At 40.6% G+C, this 13353-nt stretch overlaps 1 protein-coding gene across 1 annotated transcript in view; it reads right to left on the bottom strand.

The window, feature by feature from the left end:
* Window positions 1–13353, bottom strand: part of gabra6b (gamma-aminobutyric acid type A receptor subunit alpha6b) — a 277852-nt gene that overhangs the window by 243043 nt on the left and 21456 nt on the right. Inside the window, exon 10 of the mRNA XM_074611075.1 lies at window positions 5936–6646. Within this exon, the coding sequence (XP_074467176.1) occupies window positions 6634–6646 (13 nt within the window). The 3' untranslated portion in view covers window positions 5936–6633. The remainder of the gene's footprint in view (window positions 1–5935; window positions 6647–13353) is intronic.

Here is a 13353-nt window from a genome sequence, read left to right as displayed (position 1 = left end):
ATTGGGAATAAGATCATTTCTAAAGAGCTGTGTAACTTTCTTTCTCAGTCTAAACTTTGTTTACCAGCGAATAATGTGCCAAAAACACTTGGCCTGCCTCTCTCTTCCTTATTTCTTGCTCGTTTCTGAATCTAAAACTGATATTTGACTTACAGTGACACTCAGCGTTACCCTTAAAGTGAGCATCACATTGATGATTTGACACTTTTTTTACCTTTCTTGTTTCAGGCATATTATAATTATTTTTGTTAGCTTGATATATTTGAAATCCATGCAATATTATCTTTTATTTTATAATGTTGAAAAACAAATAACTATTTAAAAAAAAAATTGATTATTAAAATATAGTTTCTCAGGGTTTTCCTTTTGAAGAATCATTATTTATAAGACCCTTTAAACTGTACCTATATAATTTAATTAAATAAACACATAATTAGAGGTCTTACATACTGTACCGATTACATATATTCTTAAATATAAATACTGTATTATAAATAAACCGTAAGGCCAAAAGTTATGCAACATTATTATGAAAATGTCTTCTTCTTTTGCAATATATATTTAGGGGACATTTATGCCTTTATTATACATTTGACAGTGGAGCAATAACAGGAAATAAGAGATGGGGAATAACATGCAATACATGTCTGCAGCTGGATATTGTGGTTCATGGTTGCCATTTTAATCCCCTATAGGCTACCAGGGGGCTCCTTTGAGACAATCTAATTCAAAATCATACAAAAATACATTGTTATATTAATTAGCTGTGTAACTTTTTACAAAACTGTAAGTGTTTGTCAATTTTGTATTATGAATTAATTTGCGATTCTGCACATAGTTGTGCATGCACGAGCATTTGTGTGCACCCTCGCATAGGCACACACACACACACACACCGAGATATCTCTACATGTCAGTCTCTGTGTGCTTGTGCAGTTTCTGTGTGCACTCACACTGTGATGTTCTCTGTGCGTGTGTAAAAAAACATATGGTGAGTCAGTGTGTAGGAGTGGAGCGCCAGTGTTCCTGTGGGAGGAGGGAGAGTGGATAGAAAGGTGGTGATGGAGAGCAGAGAGGATTCAGGTTGTGCACCAATAGGTGGCACTCTACCCTTTTGTGATTGGCTACGGTGACCCAGACCAAGACAGGTCTGGAGGCACATGCGTTTGCATCCGAATGGAACAGGAAGTTGGATGTTAAAAACATCTTTTGTTTTTTTGTTTCAGGCCTGTGGTTATTTCTGCCTGCCGGCTGCTCTTAGTGTGGAGGAATGAAAGCAGCGTAAGAGGAGAGTGTGACCGGGGGGGGAGGGGGGTGATGAATGGAGCATTAACACTGATGATGTCACAGGCTCACTTTCCTTTATGTGTGCCATTAAGTAACAAGAACCCCCGAAAACAAATAAACATCGACTGACTGGTTTGTGAGTTGGAAATGCACTTCACGTAATGTGTGTACATGTTTATTTATAGCTGCATGAACATGATTGTGTGTATGTAAAGTGTCACTGAATGCCAACCAACACTCGGTGTCATAAATTAGCATAACCCTTACCGAAAATAAGTTTATTTAAGTGTGCTATTAGTATACTTCTGTTAAACTTAAAATAAGAGAGCATACTTTCAGTTTACTTTTTATCTACTTATCAGAGATATACTTAACAAAAGTATACATAAGTAAAGGAAAAAGTCTAAGTATACTTGGCTCATACTGACAGGTATACAGAAAAGTCTAAGTATACTTGGCTTATACTGATAAGTATACAGAAAACTCGAAGTATACTTGGCTCATACTGACAAGTATAAAGACAAGTTTAAGTATACTTGACTTATACTGACAAGTATACAGAGAAGTCTAAGTATTCTTGCCTTATAGGCCTACAAAAAGGTATACTTGGCTTGTAGTTGTGCTTACTTTAAGATAGAGTAGCCTATTAAAGTTTGTGAGCTCATTCACTGAGTATAACATATTGAGACTGAATTACATAAACGTGCGAGTCACTGACCGATACCACATCCCTACAGTTGTCTCACGACATCTCATATAACATCATTACTATAATCATTGGGAGCGGTAAAGGAGTCACATTTAGTGTACAGTGGCATTCATGTGTGAAATGAGAATTATCGGCTTCATACTGCGTGATCCAAATAACAAAAGGAACTGATTTGATTGTGATTTTTCACACGAGGATAGACTGTAATAGTTATCCAGAAATGTAATTCTAGGCATCTGTTTGGATGAAAACAGCTCCTTACGTGTCATATAGTGAAAATTGAAAATGCCCTTCTAAGAAGGGCTACAGAGATTTTATCTTCACAGCCTTACAACAAAGATTGCATTTTCAAAATCCCACAATGAGCAGAGCCTCAAAGGCTACTTTAAAAGACTGTATCTCTCACTGCACAGTTGCAGTTTTACACAAAGTGGAAGAGTGAAATATATATTTATATACATAATCTGGCTTTATTGAACATAGTAATATACAATCCTGTGGGAAAAGTGAGTAGGGGTTCACTTATTAACCAGGGACAAGGGACCTGGATATGCAAATTTTGTTTTCTGTTGCAATAAAAACACGCCTTCCTGATGACAATAAAAACTAATGAAGAGCAATGTGTACAAGGATGAACTAATCTGCTAAAAAATACAAAAGTTGGCGTTCTGTCGTTCAAACCAGTACAAATGCAATGCAGCTGATCATCAAGCAAGGGTCGTACAGTTGGAATACAAATAGCAACCTACAGAGATACTAAACATATTCACAAAATATACACAGAAAATAACAATGTAGAGCATTCATTGTCTTCTAAATTGTGTGCACAATTTCTAGGCAAATGACTGATGAAAGAAAAAGAAGAGATTAACGCTGGCTAAATGAAAAGAATCAATAAAGCCCATGCCTGTGGAATGAAATGACTAAAGGGCAGTTCATGGCTGCAGTCACCATAGCGATAGAATTCTATATTCTATGGAGTTCACAACCTTCTACATTCAACAACCCTAACAAGCACATAAAGGGTCGGAGGTCATGCAAGTGCGGCTCTCTCGGCGGCGCGATGGAGCCGAGCAGCTAGGCTGGGGTCAGAGGGCAGATCAATCGGGTCACTGATAAAAGCAAACGACTTCAATCATATATAAAAAACCCCCCAAAAAAAAAATACTCACGCGCACGCACATCCACACACACCCTCTCACCGCAGCAAATTTCTGTTTGACTATTTGACTGAAGTTTATTTTGCAGAAAACGCCGCTGGAGGTGGGAGGTCGTCGGTGTTCCGAGGCGCCGTTGGGGTTGAGCCAGCAGTTTTGTAGCAGTCCGAGTTCACTGGCAGTCAAGTTTTCCCACAATGGAGCCTGACATACAGGGCAAAAGGGGCTGAAATGCCCCGACTCATCAGCCTCTGACTCAAAGACAGAGGGGAGGAGGGTGATGGATGAAGTAGAGAAAGAGGGAGGATACAAAGACGGTTCATACAGTCTGACACCACTGCTCTTTTAGTCCTCTGGTGTACATGTGAAAGAAAAAAAAACATGCAGGAACAGGCCTTAAAATTAAAAAAATCCTTTGACACCAGGCCATAGTTTCACGCCATTTCAGTGACAACTCACCAAAGATTTAAAGCACACCCATGATTCCAAACCTAGCACATCAGATTGTTTGCGTCCTGTCAAAAGTTGGCCTTTTTTATGTTTTAGTAGCCCGACCCAAACCCTACCTTAGTCACACCATAGTTGCCATGCAACCATTTAAAATCCTTGGCACTGCATGTGATCCGAGGTGTTGCAGAATTGTCCGATATTGATGTTCCTGTCTGGCGATAGAGTTGCTCGTTTGCAACCAGTTCACGAAAGACCTCACAATATGGTATTAAGCAATGGATCCCAACCTTGGGGGTCCAACCAGAGTCTATGTATATTGCATTTTGTATTGCATTGCATATTTGTATTCTATAAAAGCTATGTTGATGATGTTAATCATGCATTATTTATTGATTCTATCCGTGTTGTTGAACTGAGCTCTACCATGCTGGTCTGTTCACAAATCAAAGTGCTCATGAAAAATACACATAATCAACAACAAATAAAGAGCTTCTGTGAAAAACAGAATAAAAAGAAAAAAATCATAACACAATATTAAAGAATCAGGAAATCATGTTGCTTTTTGTCCAATAACTTCTATATATATATATATGGGGCCCTACACACTTTACACCAATTGTACAGCTTTTTTAACATAAAGTTTGTGTGGATTTTTCCTCAAAATATCCACTAAACACCTGAAAGAAGTGTACAGTTTTCGATAATCCTTTGGCACCGTATGCAGGTTCTTTCCACTTCACAAGGTGCCTGTGTTAATAAGAGACACCTCTAATGAGAACACCCTCACGGATGATGGATGTCATGAGGAAGCAAACACACATCAGCTTATATTTAGACGCCGCATGGCTTTAACGTGTTACTCTCCACTTAATTAGAAACTGCGCATAATCATATGCAAATCCATAAAAGTGGATTATTAATGAATCTGTTTTGGCATTTCGTATAATTGATGATGATAGGTTTAGGTGTCTATTTTTTGCTGCTTCTTTTAATGAAAACCAGAAACAAGAGCTGTCGTCTCAAGAAATAATTGGCAACCAGTGTAGGAATCCTTTAACTTCAATTAAAACCGCTACAATAAATAGAAACAATAAAAAGGAAAATGATAATGTTAGCGTATGAAGGCCTAAATCTTCTCTAGGGAAAGATCGGTTGTTGCCAGGATACAGGTTACTGTATGAGACGCTGTATGTGCAGTAGAGGGTTAACTCTTTCTTTTTTCCCCTCAGACTTTCCATCCATTGAGTTTACATTTGTTGTTGCACTAAAGTGTTTTGCATGTCGTACATTTTGCAGCCGAAATGGATACATGAAACATCTGGCATACTTAAACTTGAACATTTGTTTCACCAACACGTGTCCTTCTCTCTTCTTCCTGTAGAAAGGTAGTGTGTGTTTCTGTGATTTAAAAAAAAAAAAATGATACCAGATAGATTACAGTTTTGAGCCGTAACAAGTTATTTTATGATAGTCATTTAATCATGCACTGATGTTTCAAAGTTTATTTTGTGTCCAGCGGAAATTCAGGACATAGACTCTCTGTCATTGTGGAAACCATGGAAAGCATAAAGTGAGTGCCATGTGTGCATGTTTTAGCATCTGTATTTTTTTTCTCAATATGTGCACGTTTCTCCATCCGCATATGCATGTGACAGTGAATACTCAATTCTCAGGCCAATGTATCTGTGGAACACACCATAAAGACCCTTTGAAGATTCACACATCCTCTGTACTCCATCAGTGGAGGGAAATTAAGCCAATGAACCAAAAAATAGAGTGAGTGTTGTGGGGGAGGGGGGAATGAAGAGTGTAAAGAAGAGCTGGGAGTTCAGTCAGTCGCACTGGATCCAGTCAGGACAAAAGGTACACTTATTCCCTCAAGTGTGTTCTAAATAAAATGGTAGGGCAAAATCACTATTGTGTGTGGAACTGCATGCATGTTGCACGCATACATAAATAAATACATCAACGTATCCTCATACAACTGTTCATGGCATCTTACGAAAAGTTATTCCTCATTTTTTGTGCGTTTTCCTACGAATGTCCAGGACTTCCACTCCAGTCTTTTCAAAATAAACTTCCGTATTCACAGGAAATAATTTTGTTAGGTTTAGGCAAGAAAACTACTTAGCTAGGTTTAGGAAAGATCGTAGTTAAGTCATGCCACACTAGAAGTGGTTACGTGACAACGGAAGTGGCGTAACTTACGCACAAAAAATACATGACAAAAACAACTTAGTTAGGTTTAGGAAAAGATTGTGGTTTAGGTTTAAAAAAAAACTCGGGACTGTTTTTGTCATGGGATGTGGCGCAATTTAAGTACATAAATTACGTGTCAAATAGATCAACATTGACTTCCGGTTTCACGCGGGACACGAACACCGGTCTCTTGGGCAAAGGTCTGGTGTTTTTTGACCCACCCATCCACCCTGACACATGCCTATGTGGCGTTCTCCGCTCTTTATACTTCCTCGTTCACAATTACGTGGATTACATACAAATTGATTTCATGGGATGTATACGAATTACAATGCATATACTTTTTGTAAAACTACGAACGGTGTATGAGAACAGCCGAAGTACATACAAGAAATTGGTTCTGCCTCTGGTTCTGCAGCCTAGCTAACTTAGCCGTTGCATCTTGCCTCATCCACTCGGGAAGGGGATACAGGACGGACATTGAAATAGTGTCATAACTTTTTTTTAAATATTGGGGAAAAGAAATAAAGATATGAAAGAGACAGAGAGAGATGTAATACCTGCTTGAAATGGTTCCAGAGCCTGAGGCCCACAGGCTGTGAGCTCCCGGGCCAAGTTGGCAATAGGAGCTGGTACATCTGCTCTCAAAACACTCACTTTCCAGGGGAGTACTTAAAAAGAAATACAATGCACTGAGGCGGCATAAAAGAGTGCTTGGCAAGCATCTGTCATCTATTTATTGTGTATGTGTGTGTGTGTGTGTGTGTGTGTGTGTGTGTGTGGGTGCCCGTGCAGGTGTATGAAAGTGTGTGATTCCCAGGAAGACTTGGCTCAAACGGTGTCCCTGTAAGACAGAAAGAAGAGAAATAAAGGTAGAATTAGTGGGAAAATTGCATCTAGTGTTTATGTGTTAAAGAGAGACAGGGAGAGAAAGAGGGGCATCCTGGTACATTGCCTAGAGTGGATAAAGGTTTTCTTTTTCAAATTATGGATTTTTTTTAATCATATTCAAACATACAGATATATGCATACACCTCCACACACACCTACTCCATTTCACATGCGTCCACATCTGCCCGCATGAGGCGCATTGGTGTGATGTAACAACACGCTCCCGTTCAGTCTCGCTGTGAAGGCTGGCATCCATTCCAGGTTGAATTTAAAATTTGAATTTATCCAGTCCCTCGCTGCCAATGTTGTTCAAAAAAGACCTTGTGAAACTCGTCTAGGAACCTCTGCCAGGTAGTTCACACCTCCACCTCCTCTGCCTAATGTGTTAAAGCAGGAGACACTTTTGACAGCACTGAGAGGCATTTTTAGCCAGAGAACTTACATGGCTGCTGGCAAAAAAAGAGCCAACTTTCTGTGTTGGTCGGTAGGTAGGTAGGCGAGGAGGCATTTTGGGATAGAAAAGATACCGTGTCCATGTCTTTTAAAGGGCAAACATGGGGCCAAATTCAATTGAATTAAACAATGAAAACTTCTAAATCATTTGCAGTATGCAAATGTGTATTTGTATGTGTATAGCTATGAGTGACTGTGGAATGGTGTGAATCTTTCAGGTAAATAAGAGGTCGCCTGGCCATATGCTAAATACGTAGGTAAATAAAAATAATAAATGGAGCCGAGGGAGGGGGTAATATGCCGAGAATACGCCTGTGAAAGTCTAAAAAAACAACCAGTGCAAACAAATAAGAGAGGGAAGAGGTTTGTCATGAAAGGTGGAGCAGGTGGTGGCATGCTGGAGACTACAGTCAAGAGGAATATGAGAAATCATTTTCAGGTTAGGGTTTAGTGCAGGCATGGCAAAATTGAACATCTCATAACAAGATCAAGGATCCAGCAAAGACTGAACTAAAAAAGCAGGACTTAAATACAAAGTGATCTGACGAGAGGATGAAGTGCAGGTGGGGAGATGGGCGGAGAAGCTCAGGCGAGGGGAAATAGGGGATTTGGCAGGAGAACGGGAGGGAGCTGATTGGCTGGGAGAAATACTGAGGCTGATTCAGAGCAGGTGTGTAGATGTGCAAAGGAGAGAAAGGCAGTACAGGAACGCAGGAGGAAAAACACAAAACACAGAAAACAACTCATCCAGTCTGCAAAAAGTCTGAGGGCATCTGGACACAAAAACTAAAAACATTTTTTACCATGTTACTATTTCTTCCAGTATTCTCTGAGAAGCAAAAGCTCAATTGGAATTGATGTATTTGACCATCTTATTTTGATCCTTTCAGATTGATGCTGCTTCACAGCGATAATGCAATACAAGCCAATGCTGAAGTGCCTTAAACTTGCATTCTTTCTAATAGCCAGCAGGGGGCAACTCCTCTGGTTGCAAAAAGAAGTCTGATTGTAAAGAAGTCTATTAGAAAATGAGCCTACTTCTCACTTGATCTATTACCTCAGTAAACATTGTAAATCTGACTTTATGGTCTCAATCTACTTTCAAGTCTTCTTCAATACAGCATGATATTCATTTAGTAAATGATGGTCTCATTTAGAGTCAAATAGACCATAAAGCAGGGTGTGCTTTGGGGCGTGGCTACCTTGTGATTGACAGGTCGCTACCACGGCATTGTCCACTCTGGGAATTGTCCATGTTTTCATCTTAGAACTTTAAGCCTTTCACAGTGTGTAACCTTTTTGGTCACCTAAAAATGTCTTATTCGGCATTCAGTCTACTTCCTGTAGCTCCAGCCTCTCGCGTCACTTCTGGTTGCAAAAAATCAAGATGGTGATTACCAAAAACAAATATGCCGACGGACAAAATGACGAACTCGAGGCCTTTAAAACTGCAGTCCACAAGGATGACGTCACAGTCACTACGTTTCACTTCTTATATACAGTCTATGAGAGAAACTAACACGCACGCGCAGCCATACCGGCTTTAACCTTTTGTCTATAGTCACATTAGAGTCATGCGTGGTTAGATCATGTCACCGCTGAGAGTTAACAAGTAACACATTTTGAAACAAAAAAATAAAATCATTATCTGCAGTTTAGTTTATCTTATCATATGTACTTATTTTACCAACTGCTGTCTGCAACAATTTAACAATTTTAAAACATGCTCGCCAGCCAATCAAACACGCCATTTCTGTGGCCACTGTAGAATACTGTTAGTTTGTATTTGTGCATTCTATGCAATCTTAACTATTGACAGGCTAACTAATACTTTTATGTAAGAAAAGGCCTCACTAGAAAGTAATAACTCATAATTGCATCCCGTGTGAGCAAGCAGTGTTCAGTGTCTTGCTCTAGGGTACACTGACAGGTCATCCAACTGCTGACAGACTCATATTGGTTCTTGCAGTAACTGAACTTGTGACCTTTTGGTGATGGGACCGTTTCTCTTTAGACGAGGCTGCACTGCTGCATTAACTGTATTTGACAAAGGAACCGTATGGCCGACATGCATCTACACAGTCGGTAAAGAAGACTGACAGACGAGACGCATTATGTGCACAGCTTTATGGAGACAAGATACCTCTTTGCTCTGAAATGACTGGATGATTAATGCTGAGTAGATGAGGAAGAGGGACACCACTCTGCTTAGCCTGGGCTGTCCTGTCTTATCAAAGAGGAAGCAGAGTACAGGCAGTTCACCATGGGAGGGAGAGAGAGAGAGAGATGGGGGAGTATAGAGGCAGAGAGGGGGTGGCATAAAGAGGGAGAGTGTGTGTGTAGGAGAGTGACACCGAGATAAAGTGAGAAATAGAGAAAATAATTGAGTGTGAGGGATGGTAGAAGAGAGAGAATGCATGGATATGTGAAGGGAAAGCAGCATGTGATAACAATTTATCTTATAAGGAATTGTAAATGTTCACGTTTCTACGCTCGAGTGGGCACACAGACATCCATGTAAACACAGGTAGATGTGTGTGAAAATGCAAACACACACAAACTAGGGTGACAAAGGCGGATGTAGCAATTCCCGCGAGGCCGCGGAGAGAAACATGATAGATAGGGGATCGCTGTTTATATCGGTCTTCTTCGCTCCCTGTCTGAGTGGCCTGTAATTGAATGATCATTACACCAAAGTTATGGCTACTGCCCCGCAGTCGAAAATAGGAATTGAGTTGGAAACAGCATTTAGTGGTTTTGATTTATGAGCAACAATGGGGGAGTTGTTTTTCAAGCCTGGCACTCTGATGGGCAATAAAGAGGGGCAAGGCTTATCGCCTGCTGTACCCACTCTTACACACATACACCAGTCAGCCAGCCAGCCTGCAACCAGTCAGCCAACCAGCTGGGGCCCTTCACGGGAGGAAGTGTTTTCAGCAAATTTGTTTCCTTCATGTCTCCCCCTGAATGGCGCTATTCATTAAAATAGCCTCCAGTCGGTAGGCACTGCTGCCACGGCACATTTATACACTTGTATCCTCACAGAAGTGCACACACACGAATCCACCTGCACACACACTTGCACAAACAGATACTCTTTTCTTCTGGTCCAGCTCATCTTTGCAGGAGGGCCTTCTATGATAAAAGCAAAGCTACAAAGAGAGAAAGAGGTCCGTTGCGTGCACCTGCTGTGTGCTTTCAGTTGGGGGCCACTGGAGCTGTGTATTTATTTCACCGGAGTGAAAAGACCTGCCCGCTTTCATTTAATGGAGGTGATATTTGAATTAAGGTGGATCTAACTCAGAATCAAGGGGTCGCTAATGTGGGTGGTGCTGCGTAAAAATAGCTATGGAAAGTGTTAATTATGGAAGTGCGAAGCATTGTACGACTGTGATTCACCCAGATCCCTGAGCAAGGAATGCTTTCATTTTCACCAGAGCTGGTGTCTACAAAAGCTCTGCACATATACTCACAGTTCAGCTCAAATAAATGTGTGTTATTGTAATCTTAACTATAGTTTAGACTCACTCACTAAAATTCATCTCCATTAGCTAGATCTCATTTTACCGGGCTACATGCAAATCAGGGCATGCCGTACTCCAGTCCAGAGTGCTTTGGTAATGCACCTGATGCAGTTTCTGCTCATCAGTAACTCCCTCACCCACGCAGATCACTGCTCTCTCATCCATACGAATCATTCAAAGGTTGCATTGATCAGAGATCAGATACTGTAGATGCCACCACAGTATGTTACACCTTCTGTATGAATGTAAGTTATGTTTATATGTGACTGGAAGAATGCTGGCTAGTTTCAGTATTATCTGGTCAGTAAAGGTTGACATTTATTTATTTTGTGATGGGCCTGTTTAAAATAAGTAAAAAACTAATATCTAATTTTATCAACACTGTATTTAATATAGAATTCATCATTAAATCAACAAAGAACAAGCCTTAGTTGTTGAATTCGTAGGCTTGCCATTTTGTTAGTTAAAATGAACTCAACTGTAAATTCGACCATCTGCAGAAACCGTGTGTGCAACGTGACCTCATCCTTACTCGTCATATTTCGCTGTGTGGCAGAACCCTTTTGCATAGTATCTTGACGCGGAGGGTTCACACGTGTTTTTGTTGTAACACGTGGTTAACACTGTGAGGCGGTCACGGTTAACACATAGCTAACGTTGTCAAATGCTCGCAGTCAACTTGAAACGGTCCTGGTTAACGTGGTAACGAGTGGTTACCATTGTGAAATGGTAACGGTTAAGGTTGTAACGCGTGGTTAACGTTGTGAAACGTAGCGGTTAACGTTGTAATACCTGGTTAACGTTGTGAAATGGTTGTGGATAACGTTGTAACACGTGGTTAACATTGTGAAATGGTCATGGATAACGTAACACGTGGTTAAAATTGCGACGTCGCAGTTAGGTTTAGGCAACAAAGCTACTTGGTTGGGGTTAAAAAAGTATTTCTGTTACGTAACTTAAGCTATGGACATAACGTCATGGGACTCAGTGATGTAGCGTCACGAAAGTCCTGATTGTCTGACCCATCTACCACCCATCCCTCCCTAAGTGGACTGCTCTTAAATACTACGTCCGTTGCTCTGAGCGTCTGCTCATGATGCCGATTGGATTGACATCGGAGTTAGTTGAAAGCCTAAAAGGTGCCTTGTGCATCGGTAGGAAGACGCCGAGGGGCTACTGTCCAAGCATCAGTATTTGTTGCCATGGGAGTGAGACCAGGCCGGTGAGCGACAGTTCTTGCCCATGCTAGACATCTTGATTTTTTCCAGTGAGAATGATGTAACCACAATCAATCACAGTGACAACCCGTGGTTGTACTTGTTCTTTGCGCTGGCTGGTCCGCTGCAAGTTCAAATACCACTGGGATTTACAGTTATCAGCCCTGAGGCACAGTGTTGTATCACCTCCTCTTCTCTTTCATCACTCCCCCCCCACTCACTGCACTTGTTCAGTCATACACTTGAATGCATTCCTGTGTTTTGCACACAAACACGCATGCAAAATACATTGTGTGTTGTTTCTTTATTTCTAATTCCCGTTGTTTCCCACGGCCTGAAGGCCACCACTCTGCTGCTCTCCTACATGAAGTGGGTCAGGATCTGCTTTCTCGCTTACAGTCCCTATCAATTAATAGAAACAGTAGAGACAGTGTCACTAAGAGGGTTAGTCACACGGAGCTATCCCGATGCCTGCCAACACTGTCATGTCATCCGACTTGTCTCAGCTCAGGCCTCAGGGCTATTCCCTTTTTAGAGAAAGAGCAAGGCAGGGAATGAAAGGAGCTGAACCCACACAGCTGAAAAGCCCAGGAGTTAGGAGTGGTGGAGCGCATCGATAGCGTGCACATAAAAGCACAACCAGGCATACGCATCTGTTTAGAGCATATGGTTGGGAAAAATCAAACACATAAACTTGCGCACACACACAACATGCATCATAAATAGAGCTTTCTCCTTCAACCATCATAACCATCAGCACTCTGTCAAAGTGTCAAACCTAACAGGATCCATAGAGGTGATGTATGAGAGCAACATACATCTCTTGATGTCATCAAAACACCGCAGCAGCGATTTCATCTGTTGACAGACATATTGCTTTGGCAATAATAACGCCATGAAGACTGCTGCGAGTTGCAACTGTGAATCATATACATGTCTCAGTTTATCATGCACATTTGAATGACACCACTTGTGAAAATGACATTAATGTGCCTCTGAGCCTTCACAATTCACCTTGGCAATGAGAGTAGCTGTCTTGCTCGCTGGCTGTTTCAAATGCCGACCTTTGTATTGTATGGTGTTTTGATTAAAATACCAAAAATTGTTCAGCTGCACTCAGTAGATAGGAATGTAGAAGTAGCAGTTGTGGGAGAAGTATTTAGAACCTTTACTTAAGTAAAAGTAGTAATACCACAGTGTAAAAATACTTTGTTACAACTAAAAGTCCTGCATTCAAAATCTTTCTTGAGTAAAAGTACAAAAGTATTAAAATCAAAATATACTTAAAGTATCAAAAGTAAAATAATAATAATGTATACTACTGGTTTATTGCTGGTTATGATGTGGCAAGCTTAATCTACAATAATATATCATAATTTGCTAGTTGATTCAGATTATTAATACACAATATAAATCTGTAAAGTACCTAAAGCTGTCAGATAAATTCAGTGCAGTAAAAAGTACAA

The sequence above is a fragment of the Sebastes fasciatus genome, chromosome 16 (genome assembly GCF_043250625.1).
Source record: "Sebastes fasciatus isolate fSebFas1 chromosome 16, fSebFas1.pri, whole genome shotgun sequence".
In the NCBI taxonomy this organism is placed as follows: Eukaryota; Metazoa; Chordata; class Actinopteri; order Perciformes; family Sebastidae; genus Sebastes; species Sebastes fasciatus.
This window is presented reverse-complemented; position numbering and strand designations above follow the sequence as displayed.